Below are 17609 nucleotides of genomic sequence, written 5' to 3' on the forward strand. Positions count from 1 at the left end.
CAATTTACAGGGACACTTTCCCTTTCATCTTGGTTTTCTGTCAGGCAGTTTACTTGCATCACAAAGACACTACCAATTGGTTCTTTACACTTCTAGGTAAGATACTTTCAAAGTCATTCACAGCTGATAATATTTATTTTTACAGTTCAGGTCTTCTCTTGGCCACACACATCTCAGAGAACATTTGTGCATCCCCAGGAGCCCAAAAGTAGAGAGAAAGAAGTTGGCATAGCCATAAGGACAGGATTAAAAGTGACTGGGTGTTATCACAGCTGATATTCCATGTACCCCAAAAGTAACTAGAGTATGAAGCTTCTTTTTTGCTCCTTATTTGTCAACATGCATTTAACTTCAGTTTTGTTTTAAAACAATTTACCCTTAGGTAAATTCAGCAGTTTGAGAATAATCATATGCCAGAATGCAGCAATATTCAGTTGGCCCATACCATAATTGGTTATGAAAGAAGGAAGTGGTTAATCTTTGCATGCTAACAGAGGGGGTTGAGCCAAGAAACACAAGGATTTGGTGAGGCCCAGGAAGAGCAAGCAGCAAAGCTGCAGTTTCCAGCAGGGCTGCAGGAGAGCGGGCTGCCCGGCACAAAACTAAAACGCAAAGAAAACATGTCACTCAGTATCTTCTACCAGCTGAAATCTGCAGAGAGATAGCAAAAGACATCTACAGTAACACTGATCCAACACAAAAGTGTGTCAAAATAACACTGTCATTATGTCCAGATTCAGTCCCCTTCCCTAGAGGCGACAGAGGCATCAAACCAATATTCTTTAGTAAAAAAACAATACTCATAGTTAAAGCTGAGCAAAGCAGGAATTGTATTGTCCCTTCAGAAGACTGAAACATTTTTGCTTTCTACACTCTGATGTGACAAGATTAGAAAGTGGGAACATTCAGACTGAACTGGATTGAGAAGATCAATACAATTGAGCTCAGCACAGCTGGCCAGGGACACTTTTGCAGGAAGCTTTCACACAGACAGCAAACTGGGTTTTCAACATCTGCCCTGGGCGCAGGGAGTTTGTTCACACCTCGCTGTCACCCTGACCCTCCCTGCCACTACTGAGCAGATTGTCCTGCCCATAAACCAGCCCCAGTGCAGCTCTCAGCAGAGGCAGGGCTTTCCCAAACACACCTACTGCATTCATCACTGCGACACCAACAAATGGCTTTCTGCTCTGGCAGTCAATTGTTTATTGGCCTCTTAGGTAAATGCAAATTAATTAGACTAATTTCGTTTAAATAATGCTAGTTCTGTGCAGGATTTACTCCCAAAAATAGCAGAATAAACTCCCCAGATCTCTTGAGCATGGAAAGCTGCAAACATCACCAGAAACACTGCAAGCAGATGAGCTCACTAGCGTGACTAGTCTTGGGGTAGATTTTTTGTTTGTTTTTTTTTTGTTGAGTGGGTTAATTTTGCTGTATTTGGTGCCCCCTTTAGCATCACTGTGAGGACATTTCTGATATACTTCTGAGTCAAAATAACAGCATTTTTGTAGGGAGATATTAGGTCTTAATAAACCAACATGTTTAGCTGGAGTCAATACAAACAAGCTTTGAGGAACACAAAGCTGCAGGTTTGAAACAGCAAGCTTTTGAGACAAGCATGGGTTGAGCGCAACTGCTCTGACTTTGCTTTAGAGTAATATTATGACCAAATTGTGAGAGTGAGACAAAAAATCAGCCACACCTGAGAGAGATCTCATAGCCCACACAGAGAACTCAGGCCCCATCCCTGTGTTTTTGTTACAGAAGGAATCAATAAACACAAATTTGCAGTAGCCCTTTCAGTCTGGTACCTGCCCCCAAACCCTACCTGCAGTTCATTGCCACAGCACCAGCAGGCAGCTGGATATTCAAAGGCACTACAGTAGCCACGTGGACAAAGGCATGTAATTTTTTTGTAATGAAATATCCACCTTTTCCCCCCTCACTTTTTTCTTCTTTTTTAAGGGGATTATCTGCCCTGTGGATAATCATGGCCATTCAAAACTGAATTTAACCTCCAAGCCTTCTCAACAGCAACTTTCAGCCAGACTATTGTGATAAAGTCAAATCAGGAAGAAGAAAGCAGCCGCAGCAAATTATTCCAGTAGTAACACCAACTAAATTGCTGTGCAGCTTTTATGGTTTGACTAATTGTCTCATTAAGGCACATTTCTGATCACTGAAATGGATCTCAAGTATTATTAATCACTGAAAAAACAGTACCACTAAGAGCCTCTCTCCCTCCTATCCTTGGCACTCTTTGCAATGGAAAAGGCTCACAGGCTCCTGTTGATTGGAGCCCCACTGCTGCACAGCTGGCAGTCAAACAGTACTAATGGCACAATAACCCAATAGAGCTAAAATAGTTATGCCTTTCACTGTAACAATCTCTTATAACATGATTAACCTCCATCATGTGCGTTTCCTTATGTTTTGCAAATGGCTCAAAAAAAATCTGACAATTTTTCCGGTAATTTCTTCAAAAGGAGAGGGAAAATATATATAAAATTCATTAGCTATCAAGAAACTAATTAAAAACATTTGATAAATGTAAAAAAAAAAAAATTAAAACAACTGCAGCAAGCATGGGCTGCGGGGCAGCATGTTTGTGTGGCACCCAGTCCACTCCTCCTTGCAGAACACACCTCCAGAGACTGGCTTTGGCTCAGTTACTTGCAGGCACTTCAGTGAACCTTAGTTTAGGAGCTGGCTTAGTTTAGGCAGCTGGGCTACCTCTGTAACTGATGGAGAGAGGCCCCTGCACAAAGCAGTTCAAATCTCTATGAAGTACAGACTGTAGCATCTCCAGGCTCCTAATCTAAGTACTTCATTGGTGTTTGGTTTGAAGCAACATTGGGATAGATGAAGTTTCTTCATCATGTAAGGAGCACATTTAAATTTAAAAAAGAGCAAACTGGCATTATCCAAGACACCAGCGATGGGCTGTCTTCATTCTCAGCAAACAGGAGGACTTTGCTCTTGGCCGTCACTCCCAGTGGCTGCACAAGCCATACACTGCAACAAGACAGTTCCCCTTATCAGGGGAGGCTTGTAGGTGTTTATCCCATGCATTATCATATTAAAGACAGCAGGCATTCAATTTCCAAGCAGCTAATTTTCAGAAGCCTAATGCAAAAGTGGCACAGTGACTGCTGCAAGACATGCAGACTTTCATGGTTACCAGTTGACCAACCAGAAAAAAAGACCTGCAAAGGTCTGGGAGCTCTTCTGTGGAGATGGAAGTGGTTCATGGGAAGGAAAGTACAACAGTAATCATCATCATAGGCTGTTTCGAGTGAGAGACAAGATGCATCACTAATTTGAAATTAATTTTAATTTAACTTAAAATTGATTTGAAATGCAGCCATTGCTTGCTACAGGTTTCAGTTTTGATCAGTTTAGCAAGGCAGTTTTAAGAAAAGCCAGAGTTGTTCTGCACCGGTACAGAGGCACTTTTCAGGCACATAAATATTTTCTCACATGTAGGTGTATATGCAAATGTGCCCAGGAATGACCCACTGAGGTTGTATGAAGTATAGCCAGAAACATCACAAACAAGTGGTCTTTGTTGTAGGCTTTGGAATTAATTCTGGGGAACAGAATGTGGCTACAGAGATCTCCTTCCCTGTGGGCTTTGTTACAGAGACAGTTACCACCAAGTTGAAATCTGCATAAATCTATTGAGCTCCTGAGCTGTGCAATATTATGCTCACTATGACAAATGTTATTTTATTGATGAGTCTAATGAGGGACTTCAGGGTTGTGATAAAGGCCTAATGAAATAAAAATGGAAGTAACAAAAATAATTACACTTCATGTAGCACATCCCTAATTTTTTAATGTGCATAAATATCAGAATAGTAATGCTGAAAAGAAAGAAAAATACTAGTGTTTTTTTTTTTCCTGGCAGTCCCTTCAGAAGCTATTTATGAGCAGTCATAAACTGACGTGCACACTCAGATATATTTTCCTGAAGCCTGCAGAGTTTTGTCTAAGCAAAAGCCTCAGAATATGTGTGTGTAAATAAATTAAAGACTGTCTGGTTTATAATGAGAAGGGTGTATTGTGGTATAAATATTGCAGAGCACATTAAATAAACATGGTCACATATGACCAGGTATCTATTAAATGAGCACATCACAGGAGAAGTTAATTATCTAAGAGTGTAACTAGGAACCGTTTAGATTCACTGGAGATTAAGTTGCTTTATTTCTGTTTATCTTTCCTTCTGAATAGGCAGTAGGTTGTTGCAATGAAGAGTCCCTGAGCAACGCAGAGCTTCAGCTCTTCATCAACTCTAAGATGACAGTTTTGTCAACACCAGTCTGAAGTCAGGATAAGCCAAAAATTTTACTCAGTGTAATTTTGTGCAAAATGGGTTGGCACAGAACAGTATTTTAAGATGTAAAAGTGCAAAACATTTACAGATACCTTATGCTGCTCAGGGGAAAGAGGAAAACTTGAATGCTAAATACATATTTGTCTCATACTGCAGCCTAAAAAAGTATATAAGGACAAAACTGATTTGTAGTGTCAGACACTAGTATCCTGAGAGTAACATACAACTTTACCATAGTAATAAGATTTTTCTAGACTTGACAAGTTATTGTGTTTCAGTCCACACACAAAAACATCAGCGTTGATGGAATTTGGTTTTGCTTGGGTCGTAAAACTCACAAAGAAAACTGTCCACTATTCATCCTATACAAAATAACCACCATTGCAAACATGGACTAATTAAGGATATGTTTGGGCAAACTGCTGTAGCACAAAGAACAACTGATGAAGGAGGATTTAATCACATAAAATTATTGAAAGCAAGATGAAGCCAATCCTCTTAAATTACTGAAGTACTGCTTAAACCCTGTAATTAACATATAGTAATAAATATTTCATCTTTAACAAGCCTACTGGGAGCAGTTTGTTAAACATTCATTTCTAGTCATGGGAAATTATATACAGTCATTTTGTCATGTTCTGTGTTAGACAATTTTATTTTATCCTCTTTTATTTTACCCCCAGCAGTGGGTACACTAATTTGGGGAAATAGAATCTTTCCTCTAATGTGTATGAAACATACTCTTCCTTCCTCTGTCTTTTGGCTTTTCCTAATTAACTTTACCCTTGCAAAGTCTTGGCCAGCACACAGTGGCTGCTCACATCAACTTCCCAGCCTCTCCTGTGGAACTGACTCCCTCCAGGTAGGGGAGCTTTAGTGGGAAGCCCAGCAAAACTGCCCAGGGCATCACTGCAGCACTGACCTCACAGCCTGGGCAGGGTCACCTTGGGCCAGCAGAGGGAAGGACCATGTCTCCTCTATGGCACAGCCAAGCCCCAGGCACAGGGTGCCAGGGGTGCGTGTTCAGGCAGCTTCTAGCACTGATCTGCACTTTTCCCTTCAGCCCAGGCAGCGTCACAGCTGCACGGGGAATTCTGTGAGAGCACTAAACGTCACTGCCCTTCAAGCACGTCTGTGTGCAGGCAGCTGTTATTCCACTGCAGGTAGAATTCCAAGTGCAATGCAGTCCCTTAAACCAGTATTAAACAAACCCATTATAGGGATAATCTAATACCCACCCCAGGAAAACAATCGAGAGCCAAGCTGAGATCTCACACCGACCCCCTCCCCTTGTGGCAGGCTGAATCCATCCTCTCCTGAAGTGGGGGAGAATTTCACATTGGCTGTGGATGACATGGGCAGAAAGTGTCTATGTGCTCGTTTTATATGAGTATCAGTGAATTTATGAGCTACTGAACAGGAAGTAAAGATTTCTGAAATTATAATTCAGCTTTTCACACAGCATCTTCAGTGATGACTACAACTGTTTTCCTCTCTAAACAAATTAGATTTCCATTTGCCATTAATGACTGAATCACTTAAGTATTACAAAGGAACTGCCTGGTGTGCTTATTAATAATTGAAAACTTTGAGGAAATCCATGAAACATTTTCAATCAAAGCTAATAATCCTCTAAAATATTATTTCTCCTGAATAATTACTCCTTTTGGTCTTTTATTCCTTTTGGATAATAGGCAACATTTTAAGTAACGGCATTAAAAAATCCTGAAGTAACTGTTAAGAGGTATCTAAGACCAGAAGTGGTTTCAATGTTAAAAATGTTTTAAAAAAACTAATTAGAAAAGAAAAAAAAAATTCATCTGTTTCCTTCCAGCAAGTACGTTGAATTTCTATTTTAGACTGCATGCTGTTCCCTGATATCTTACACCAATGATTAAGAAAATGCACTCACTTAATCTCGGTCCTCATTCTATACAAACATGAAGAAAAACTTTCAATTATCTTTTTAATCAGTACAGTCCATGAAATCAAGACTCCTATTGCTACACAATTGGACTTTGCAGAACTACTCAACAGCCAAAATAACAAAGAAAAAAGAAAAAAACACCCACAAAACTTTTTTATCAGACCTAACAGGAATCTTGAATGCCATATTGTAGTTATTCTACTCAGTAACCTTTACTACTGAAGAACAAGGGCAGAAAGATATACGCAAAATTACCCATATCTGCAATAATTTTTTTGTGCCTAAAATGATGTATTTTAACCAGCACAGGAAGGTTGTAAGACAGGTACTGATAAAACCTCCAAGACCTGCAATTTTGTCCACAGGACACAGAAAGAGGGAGTAGAGGTTCAGTATCTGTCCATCCCAGCAGGTCTCACCTGGGGATGATGGCTGCCACCTGGAAAAATCCAAGTCATTCTATACTTCTCCCCAGGAAAGGAGAATTAATTTTTTAAGGGTTCACTTTGTTGGGTTTTGTTTATTTGTTTTTTTTTTTTTCCAAAAAGAACAAAATGCATTTCTTTACCACGAACAGGCCCCTTACAGCGTGAGCACCTTTGGCCACCAGCTCGCCTCTGCAATGCGCAGCCACGCCGTGGGCTTCCCTCTAGGCCTGGCAGTCCTCAGCAGCTCGGACAATAATTTGAAGAACAGCGTCCCCTTCACCCCGGGAACAGGACAAGATGTCCCCACCCGGTTCCCAGTCTCTTACCTGCCCACACAAAGTCCAGGTATCTGGGAGCCCGAGGCCTCTTTTCTCTCCTGAGCCTTTCCCAGCAGCCATCCTCGGCCTCGTTCCCCTCGCTGTAACTCCTTCCTACTGCGCCCACGGCGGCCATACCTCACAGGGCCCTCGCAGCCACAGCCCTCCATTCTGGGAAAGCAAGGTGAAATGCTTGAGGTATTTAGGGGAGGGCGGCAAATTAGACAGGGATAGGCCAGCTGCCACGGCAACCTGGGCTTTAACCCCCACAGCACACAGGCCAGCCCCGTCAGCCATAGCTAATGATCCGCACCTGTGCTGGGCTGCGTTAGCCCAGCACCGACCTGAGGAGCTGCCCGGGAAATCAAACCACTCTGAATTCACTGAACCAATAGAAAACACAACACTGGGCTTCTTTCTTCCATCTTGCACCAGGCTTGTTAACGTTACAAATCTGTTCTGCCTGCTTGCATGGCCGTTCTGGCTTTATGTGAGTATTGAGTGTGGCTCTGTTTCATGTTTTAAACAATGCCCGATGTCATTTATGCCAACAGCAATTAAAAGATACACACACACACACACACACACATATATATATATATATGCATGTGTGAAAGCATAGAGTAGCAGCTCCCAAGCTTTCATTTTGTTGTTATTCTCAGCAGCAGTGGGTATTTCCCTGCTCTGCATCAGAGGCAGCACATCTGCTGGTTGTACACCCAGGTAAGAGCTACCCAGAGCTCTTGGAACAGCAGCCAGAGAGTCTAGCAAGGATACTTAAAGGAAAACAAAGAAAAGAAACAGTCGACACCCCCCAAGGCACACACTTTCATCTACTCAGTTCAAACAATGCACTCATATTCCTAGTTTTTGTCTAGTCTCATACATTAATTTTTTACCTCCTGGAACAAGAAGAATGGTTTCTTTTCTGGAGAACGGATTATTCCTGTGCTCTAGCACAGACTCTGACTGTACCATGGGCAAAGCAAAAGTTTCCATCAAGCACACTCCTTCTGTCAGGAATGAAGAACAGTGACAGAAGCTGATTGTCTTAGCAAGTCTTGCTGCTGCAGGCATGCAGAGCATGGTGTGTCCCCAAGTAGATGAAGTCAACTCACTCTCACATTTGCTGTTTCTTCCAAATTGCAAAGCTGTCATTTGAATTTCAATGCCAACTTTTTTCACAAGAGGTCTACATAATACTTCAGTCCTTGTCAAACAAAGATTAATCATTTAATCATTTACCATCTCAAAGCTGAAGACACATGTTTAGAAAAATAATTTACAGTGTTTAGAAATTAGAGATGTTAATTCCAGTCTAGTTCCAGATAAAAACTCTCCTTGAAATAAAAATTCATTGTGTTATTTCAAAAAATTAGCAAATAATAAACAAAATGTTCTAATATAACCTCTATATTACTGTCAGTTTTGATGCAAAGGTTTTGAATAATTATCTTTTGCTAGTCAAAATGCTGTCTACCTCACTGCTTCTATATTTAAATAAGCCACCACTGAGGAAACAAACAGAAAACAAAAATGAGCTGTCCTAGCACTCTTACAAATGGGATGTTAATGTCCCCACTCAAAGGAGAAACTGTCAAAAAGAACAGCCATAACAGAGAATTTTCTTCTTATGTACTTTTATTTTATTGGGGTTTTTTTACATCTTTGATGGAATTTTTATTCAACTATTATGCCGCAATCTATGATACACAATGAGAATGAAAATCTGTCATTTACCATTTATATTTCTATGTTAATTTTGTTTTCTACCTCTGCATATATTGTGGTAAAAGTGCATTTATCATATTTCATGCCGCATTGACTGCCTTATGCAAACTGAGAATACAATAAACAGAGCCAGCAATATTTAGCTGCACTCAATTCTTGCCACAGAAACAAGCATTCATAAAAGCATTAAAATACTTTGGGTGATGGTTACTGCCTGTCACCTTAATGCTTTGAGCTATAGAAAGGGATAGGAGACAATATTTGTGGCTGTCAGCTGCAGTACTTTCCAAGTTCATTAGGTTTTCAAAGACTGAATTAGCTTAAATGCTTCAGTGAGAGAAAAAGCCCAGGGCAACGAGTGCGATTTAAAAGGATGCTACAGAGTTTCACAAACATTAGACTAAGTTCAGTTCCATGATAAGTACCTTACCACATCGATTCTATGCTCTGACAGAAGGATTGTTTCTTCACCATCACGGTGTATCCAAGCCAAATAAAAGGACAATACAAGGCACACAAGCCTTTTTGGAAACCTCCCTGGGTATGTAGTACCTGGTCATAGCTAAAGTTTTTAATTGCAGCTCTTTATTTTGATGAGACAAGAAGCTTTCCAGCATCACCCAACTCTTTGAATCAGACATACACTGCCATGCTTCGTTATGTCACAGTCCATACAGCAGCAGCAGCAGGGCAAAACATACTCCCAGAGCAAAAGCACATCCAAGGAGCTTGCTCAGGACAGGGGAGATGGGGTGAAGCCTCATCTCTGTGTTTTCCAGTGACCCGCTGTTTCCAGGTGGCTGCTCAGGACAAGCAGCCTGACCCCATGGGCACTGCTGGGGCACAGGGCCTTTTTACAGCTGCTTCCAGCTCCCTGCCCAGGCACAGGCGTGGCCATCCCTCTGCACCCCACTGACACTGCTCACCTCACCCTTCCCTCTGCCAGCCACTACAAAGAGGGCAAAAATCTCCTGCCACTGCATAGATAAATGCTGCAGAAACCTGCAGTCACAAGGTCCACTCAGAGCCAAGTTCTCCTGGGGCAGAGGAGAACAATACTAGTTCCTGTGTCAAGAGAGGAGAGGAAAGCTGGGCTCACCCGCCTTCTAGCACAGTGGAGGAAGCACAAGCAATGGTTCTCAGACCACCCAGCCGTGCAGTGCCTCCCGAGAAGCCATATTTCCCAGCAAGAGAAACAGCCCCTGCTCTCCCCTCCAGTTCTTCCTGTACATCAGCCCCCTGACACAGAGCAGCTCTTGAGGTGGTTCAATTTTATGTCCATACTGAAAGTGCATAGCAGTTGAGATCCTAATTGACAGATAAATGTAAGGGACCAAAAAAATCAATTACTACTTCTGCAAAATCACAGCATGTGCCTTTGGTAAATCAGCAGCTGTTGCTTGCCCACCTTCCTCTAAAAAAAAACGGTGAGTAAATCAGGAATAGCCACTTCAGAGCTGAATTAGTATCAGCAAGGTGATGGGAGGTAGGGAATAGCACTGGACAAAGCAGAAAACCTGCTGCTTGTTGTAAAAAGAGATTTCTCATCCAAACACAATCTTGTAATGAATGGTCAAAGAAAAGCAGATCATAGTAGTGTGGTGAGGGAAAGACTGTTCATCCAAAACAAGGACGTTTACAGGACCCCACAGTTCCCTAATACCACACAGCATCAAAGCAGGCAGCCCAGGGAGTGGGAGCACCTCTTACTTTTGAAGTCATTTGATGCTGAATTCTCCTGGTGATCACCCACTGCTCTGTCAGCTGTGGTCTCATGTACACTTTTTCCCTCTTCAAGTATCCCCAAACAATCTTTTCTTGGTCTCTCTTACTTCTGCCCTCCTTGACTTAATATCTAAATGGTTCACATTGCTTACTGTTATCTCCCAGTTGAACAACTTTGTTATGTGTTTCCCTATTTCCAGCCTCCTCCTCACATCTCCAGGTGACCTCACCATCTCCTTCCAACAAACACAGCTGGTACATTTCTCCACCAGTCATCTACCAACTCTGCTTTTCAGTTTCATAACTCTTCCCTGATATATACACAGAAAAAAGTAATTTCTTTTCCTTGGGGTAATGCCTCTTGTGTGCATAACTATGGTGCTGTCCATGCCTGCTCTACTTACTTACAGTAATTAGACAGTGCCCACAGACTGAGATATGAGCCTCACTGAGCCACACATTGCATCCTAGGACAGGAGAAGCTTCTTGTGTCAAAGAGGTCCCAATTTAAATAGATAAGTGACAAAAAATGCTGGCAGGTAAACTGGAATTATTTTTTGCTTATAAACTGGGGAGAAAGCTACAGAGTAATGAAGTCAGCTGCTGGATCCTTTTATTTAGTAAAGCAAAAATACATCATTTCCAGTATTCTCCTCACTTTCTTTTTGGATGCAGTGTTTTGAGAGACTACCAGTCAGAGACAGGTCAGGGCCCTGCAGTTAGAATGTCTTTCCTTCAAAGGCCTCCAGGTTGAAAGCTGTATCCAAAAACCTTCTGAGTGACACCAGATGCATGTTCTTGTTGCCTGTGGCAGGTGCAGCAGCAGGCTCTCGACCAACATACCTTCATGACAAAAGAATTGAGCAGACAAATGAGGTGAGAAAAGTCACTATTTTGACAATGACAAGCACGAGAACATGCTGTTTAATGCACTCAAGTCAGCTTGGCAGATTTGGATATTTAGTCATCAATCTTCCTTAAATAAAAATCAATCTTAAGTTGTCCCAAGTTATACCTTCTGGTCAGCTTCCCTCTCTTTCCCCCCTCCCATCACTGTTAAGCTGTGTGTTCTCACCATCCCTCTCGGGGCAGCCAGGTACACTGTCACAGAATTAGATAACTTGCTTTTGGCAATGAAGACTCTCATTCCTTTGATAACTGCATGGGCAGATCTGAGAGTCAGTCATCTAAAATAAATGCAGAGGTGCATGGACTGAGCTCTTCCAACAGCTGTTTCCTGCACAAACCTAACATCTGGGAGGAAATTCTTAAAATGACAGAATCTTAGACAAAAGAGAGATAAGTGCTGTGCTAAGTAGCAATAAATACAGACCTAGTTGCTACTGATTTTCTTTCAGATCTACAAGGAGGAGCAATATGTGCATCTTGTATCTGAGAAACAGTAGTCTAGATTTTTCCCTCCTTCACCCAAGAACCCAGACTCAGAGGTTTTGATTTGTGAAGAACCTGACTTACCCATGAATCCCTGAAAACAACCCCAACCAAATTTAAAAGCAAACAAATCATCCCAGGAGACAGAGCAATTGTTTAAAGTCTCATACCAGATGGGTCGAGTGCGGTTCACAATAGTACGGAAACGAGGTCTGACATAATCATAATATCCACTGTTTTTGTGCTCCTCCTGACACCAGACTAGATCAGCAGTTGGATACTTATCAAGCTCTTCTTTAAGCAAGTCAAAGGGGAATGGTGAGATCTGGAAAAAGAGGGTAATAATTGTCAAGGCTTTCTCTTTTGTGCTATTAGCCCATGGTGAGTCATTACTTTTCCATGGAGAGTGAGTCATGTTTCTCTAATTGATTTAATGCTCAGAAATGAATACACCAGTATTTTATAGTTGTATTAGCATGAACAGAAGTAGGTCATAGTCCAGATCACCTGCACTCCTACAGCTTTTTTAGGGAAGTAGCTGTAGTATGTCCTTAATCAGTGAATGACAATATAGCTTCAAAGTGTGCTATTCACAACATTTAAACCTAGCAGACTGCATATACAAAATTAAGGTGCTATCATACCGTCATCTTCACTTTGTTATGTTGCTCTGGAAAAGTCATCAAGCTTTCTGGATCTCATTGTCCAGTATGCTACTGATGTGTTCCTTCTCCACATGGCCACAAGGATTAGAATATGTCTTGTAAGATGCCAAGTGCTAGAAAAATCCTATCACCATCCATTCTAGGAGGGACATCTATTGAAAAGCACAGGAACTCCCGTGACCCTGTCTTCTGAAGATCAGGGAACTCACCTGTTCAAGTCTGGTTATAGCTACTTGTTTCTCCAGGTCTTGGTTCTTTCTCTCTTTCACAAGGTCATAGTAGACTTTTCCTGTGCAGAAAATCACTCGCTTGACCTCATGCGGTGCCTGAGCTGCCAGCCCATTCTCAGGAATCACACGTTGGAAAGTGGTACCTAGTTGGAGCACAAATTAGAAAAAGTGCTCTCAGTGGAGCTGACATTTCAATAAAGCAGCCCAAGAAACAGTCCCTTAGTCCTTTACTGAGCAAGCAGCAGGTTGCAGTGATCAAAGGGTTCTCCTGCCTCTCTGGTCCTACTTTTCAGACTGGTAACTTGGGCAAAGTGACTTTCAGCAGTTCCGTTTCAGGAAGTTAGAAGACTGTCAATAATCCAGTCTTTCACCATACTTAATAGACAGAATCATATCAACAGTAGACTGTTTTTCAGCTTTGTGTTGTGTATTACATCTTTACTTTTAAATTGATTGGACAGCTCAACTTTGCTTCCAGTTTGGGTTTTTTTTTAAGAAAATCACCTGAAATACAAAATACTCATTCTTCTTTCCAAGATAATCTCAACCATGTAACATTAATACAGCTTTACAAATTTCAGAATATTCTATACAAACAAAACACATATCTGTAATGCAACTAAATCTGGCAACTGCAGAAATACTTACCCAAACACACACATTACTGCTGTATATTTGATTTAAACTTCTGTTTGAGAGCTAAAACAGCAATAGCCAAAGCAAGAATTAGCACAAAGCTGAGCCATATATATAAACGCTAATGTACAAGTACAATTTCAGATACATATCTTCACTGCTACCACCTCCCAGGAGTACAATTTGCTTGGGGTACGTGAAACTGGAGGAGGGACTTGATGGTCTAAAAGATCCTTTTCCTTGCTCTCATATATGATTGAGTGGTACTATTTCCACATTAAACAACTGCAGGGTAGCAGATAGCAGCTCGACCTCCTATTCTGAATCAGCACACCCACTTACCAGGAGAAAAGCTCCTATTTGAACCATTTATCTTGGGGAAGAAAAGCAACAGCACAAACATATCAAAGAAGAACTGATTTATGTAAGAATTATCTCGTCCCACTGAACAGCAGAATTCATCATTAAAAAAGACTGAATCTGTGCTTCCTTGGGTCAGCTGGAGCCAGTTTTTCTCTCTCAGCTTTCTATTAAATGCAGAGCAAAAAGGGTTAGCTGAGAGTCAGAAACACTTTATTCCCTGCTGTACTCTTCAGCAGAAACATGAAGGTATGCCAAAATTCAACCCCAACTGTAACACGAACCCTGACCACATAACCCTTAATGGCATAACCCTAACGGCGTAACCCTAACGGCAAAACCCCCACCCTGATGGTGTAACCCTGACGCTGAAACCTTGGCGTGCGGTTGGGGGTGGCTGGGGTTGGGGTTTGGGGCGGGAGGTTGGTTTTGGAGGAGGGGCCAGGGGTGGGGTTAGGAGCTGGGGGCAGGGTTTGGGGAGGGGCAGGGGGTAATGTTTGGGGATGGGGGAGCGGCCAGGGGCAGGGTTTGGGGAGGAGGAGTGGGTGGGGTTTGGGGAGGAGCAGGGGGTGCAGATTGGGAGGGGGGGGCAGGGTTTGGGGAGGAGCAGGGGGTAGGGTTAATTTGCAGTTTGGCCGCTATTGAGGTTAGCCTGAAGTAGAGGGGACTCGCAAGACAACGTGACATCACAAAGCCAACAGAATTTCTAATCTGACCCATTCAACAAAGCTTTTAAACAGTAATAAAACCAGCAGACACCTCTGCTTGAGCAGCAGATTTTACACACTTACAGAAATAAGGTAATACAATATTTAGGCACACTTATACAGTGTAAGTTGCTTTTTAAAAACTGAGCAGTTACTCTCTTCTGACAGCAGTCAAGACCCTCACTGGAACTGGAGATAGACCAGCACACCTATGCCCACATTCTCACTCTGAACAGTCACTTTAATCCCTCACTCATTACATGTCACTGCATTTCCTGATGCCACTCCAACACGGTCTAACTAGTGCAAGGCAGGACAAAACCACTGCAGTGTTTGGTATTCCCCCTGCAGTCACTGTTTATCTCTTGGTGCTGATGACATGCCAACAACAGCTCTGAACTCACTGATCTCACTTTAGATCTCTGGTGGGACACAGCAGCCCCAAACCAAGCAGTGTAACAAGAATTGGGCAGGTTATTCTTCAAAATGGGCCCAGTGTAATTACAACCTACTCCACAGTCTTGGGGTCGGGAGGCATGGGCAGTACAAAGAACAACTGAATTTTTATATGAAGAGAAAAAGAACAGAGGGACACAGTAACCTCTTGAGGGGAAACTCCCTGCAGAGATGGGAATACACTTTCCATTAAGATTAATGGCTGGTTACAAGACAAATCTGTTAAAATTAAGAATCTATACATGAAGGCAAATTTTTCAGCCAAAGTCCCTGCTAGATCTCACTATGATGGTTCCACAGAAATTATGCAGAAAGAAAAGATAAATTCTGCAGAGCAAATTCTGTTCTTCCCAGTCTGATATGCAACTTGGTATAGCTAATTATTTGTCCACAATACTTTGAGGTGACCTACCAGACACCATTTCATCAAAACTGGATTTAGCTTCTGGATGCCTCAGCAGTGACTTGGGTGTCAAAACAATCAGCTGCAAGACAGAAATTTTTCCAACACTCAGGAGCTGCTTTATCTCCATTACAAATGCAACATTTGTAACACCGTGCACACAAAAACCACAAACTGAATATGATATAGAATCAATTAATATGAATAGCAAACACAGTAAGTTATTTTTTTCCTGTTTTGAAAGCCATGAAAGTTTCAAAATTGGTCAGAAGATTTAGGTAGCCTACTCCTTTTACAGGTTCTCAAAACAACTGCTTATGCTTCTTTTTGACAACAAAATCAAATCACAGGCTATGAACCAGTAAAACATTCAACAGTTGTATCTGGGGTCTTTGAAGTTCCAGCAATTAGACATGCAGATGATAGTTCTGCAACCTGCTAGCTAAATCACTAATATCTTGACAAGCTTATCTGAAGATCTGCACTGCCAGATGGAAGCAAAGCTGAAAATCAAGTTTTAGAGCCATAGTAAATCAGAGCTTAGCTTCTTTCCATCAAACTGGCAACTTCAACCTGTGTTCAGCTGAGGTTTTTCACCTCAATCTTTATTCTTTTCAGCAGTGTGTCATATGGAAAGGCCACTCCTTGTTTGAGGGCTAATTTACCTGGAATAATCAAGTCCATTAAGGTAACCTTACCGGCTTTCTGAATGGCAGCAAGATCTGCCTTCGGAGGACATGAAAATAATTGGCTGGAGTTGAACAATTCACCACAATCCAGTTGCATTCATATAGCTGGGAAACTTCAAATTGCTCAGTGAATTCCTGAGAGAAACATTAAAGGCATTAGGAAAATGTCTAAAAGATCAGAAAAAAAGTTTGAAGGCCATCCTTTTATTTCTGACTCTCAGCAGCTCCCTTCCTCAAAAAATTTATTTAGTAGCTCTCAGCTGAGATTTTATTAGCTAGGGAAGCATCCCTACAAATTATTCCTTTCTGTTTCTACTTCTTCCTAAAAATTTATGCAAATATACACAAAAAGTTTCCATTAATTCAGAAAACATGGGAAGTCTAGGAAGACTGAGGAGGATTAGGACATCAGCAGATGGAAGAAACAAAATAGACCCACTTTGAAAGAACATTAAACTATAATTCAATTTTTGAGTGTAGAGTTAGCTTTCAGTCTCCCTCCTGTCCTGTAGAGGTATGTACTTTATCTGTAGAAGTGAATTACAAATCTATGAAAGTGTTAGCCCAATTAAAATTAGAAGACGCTTATTTTCATGCTCCTAGCAGTACAATTCAGCTCCACTGCAAAGAGCCAGGGTAGTCTCACTTGACCTCCTTTAGAAATTGGCTAGAGACACCGATTTGCAGTATACACAGCAATATAAACAAGCAGGATCACTGGCCCTGAGGAACAGCCATAAAAAGATCATGCTGCCAGAGATTAATTGTACGTCACCTCAGCTTTGTAATGAACAGCAATGCTGCATACTTCCATTACTTTTACTGGGATCATGTTAATGTTACACCAAGACTTGAAGTTAAATCCCAACCCACTATACCTAGCTAAAAGGATACTACTAGCAAAAAATCTCTGGGATGTGAAAAGCAAGAAAAGGACAAAACTACTTACTGGATAGGCATCAGAATCATCATTGCTCATCTGCAGAAACCTCTCGGGCCTGGCTGAGGAATGCTCTGGACCCTGGTAAAGGTATCATTTAAGACAATGTTAAAGAGCCAAATGAGCAATTCAACACCAGTCTAGATCACGCACTGCATGAGTACCTCCTGTCCCCTCTGCACCAGCTGCACACCTGTTCCCCAGCCAAAGGCATCAACAGCAGCAGTGACACTGAGGACACACTACAGGACAGGAATTCCTCATCTTCTGTTTTCACAGGAGATTTGGTTTCACTTGTATTTCCAATGTTTCTACCCTCAGTCTAGCTGCACAATGAAGACCAGTGGAAAGGCAGTGGGTCCATGTGAGCACAATGATGACATTGCTAATGCACAGCAAAAGAAACATTAGGAAGAGAAACACTGGGTGCCTCAGAGTACTGCAGTGACTCACAGTTTGTGCATGCTGAACAGAAACAAACACAAAGTTAACTGCTGACTACTTTTGCTTTATTAACAACAAAAGCAGGCACAGGATCTCTCCTTCTATTGTTTACTGTTCAGTACAGGACCAAATACCAAGATGAACGCTTTAGCTAAAATGGATCAAAATACACACTTATTATCTGCCAAACTAACCTATGATTAATTTCTGCCTCCTC

At 41.6% G+C, this 17609-nt stretch overlaps 1 protein-coding gene across 4 annotated transcripts in view; it reads right to left on the minus strand.

The window, feature by feature from the left end:
- Nucleotides 1-8637: 8637 nt before the first annotated feature.
- The window catches only part of OGDHL (oxoglutarate dehydrogenase L), a 51216-nt gene continuing 42244 nt past the window's right edge, over nucleotides 8638-17609 (minus strand). For all 4 annotated transcript variants that reach the window (XM_066191567.1, XM_066191565.1, XM_066191566.1 and 1 more), the window contains 6 exons: nucleotides 16958-17029; nucleotides 16018-16143; nucleotides 15329-15401; nucleotides 12737-12900; nucleotides 12033-12187; nucleotides 8638-11313 (listed from right to left, as the gene is read on the minus strand). In XM_066191567.1, the coding sequence (XP_066047664.1) occupies nucleotides 11190-11313; nucleotides 12033-12187; nucleotides 12737-12900; nucleotides 15329-15401; nucleotides 16018-16143; nucleotides 16958-17029 (714 nt within the window). In that variant the 3' untranslated portion in view covers nucleotides 8638-11189. The remainder of the gene's footprint in view (nucleotides 11314-12032; nucleotides 12188-12736; nucleotides 12901-15328; nucleotides 15402-16017; nucleotides 16144-16957; nucleotides 17030-17609) is intronic.

This window comes from Chamaea fasciata, unplaced genomic scaffold (assembly GCF_029207755.1).
Source record: "Chamaea fasciata isolate MVZ Bird 193981 ecotype frontalis unplaced genomic scaffold, bChaFas1.0.hap1 SCAF_9, whole genome shotgun sequence".
Taxonomy (NCBI): Eukaryota; Metazoa; Chordata; class Aves; order Passeriformes; family Sylviidae; genus Chamaea; species Chamaea fasciata.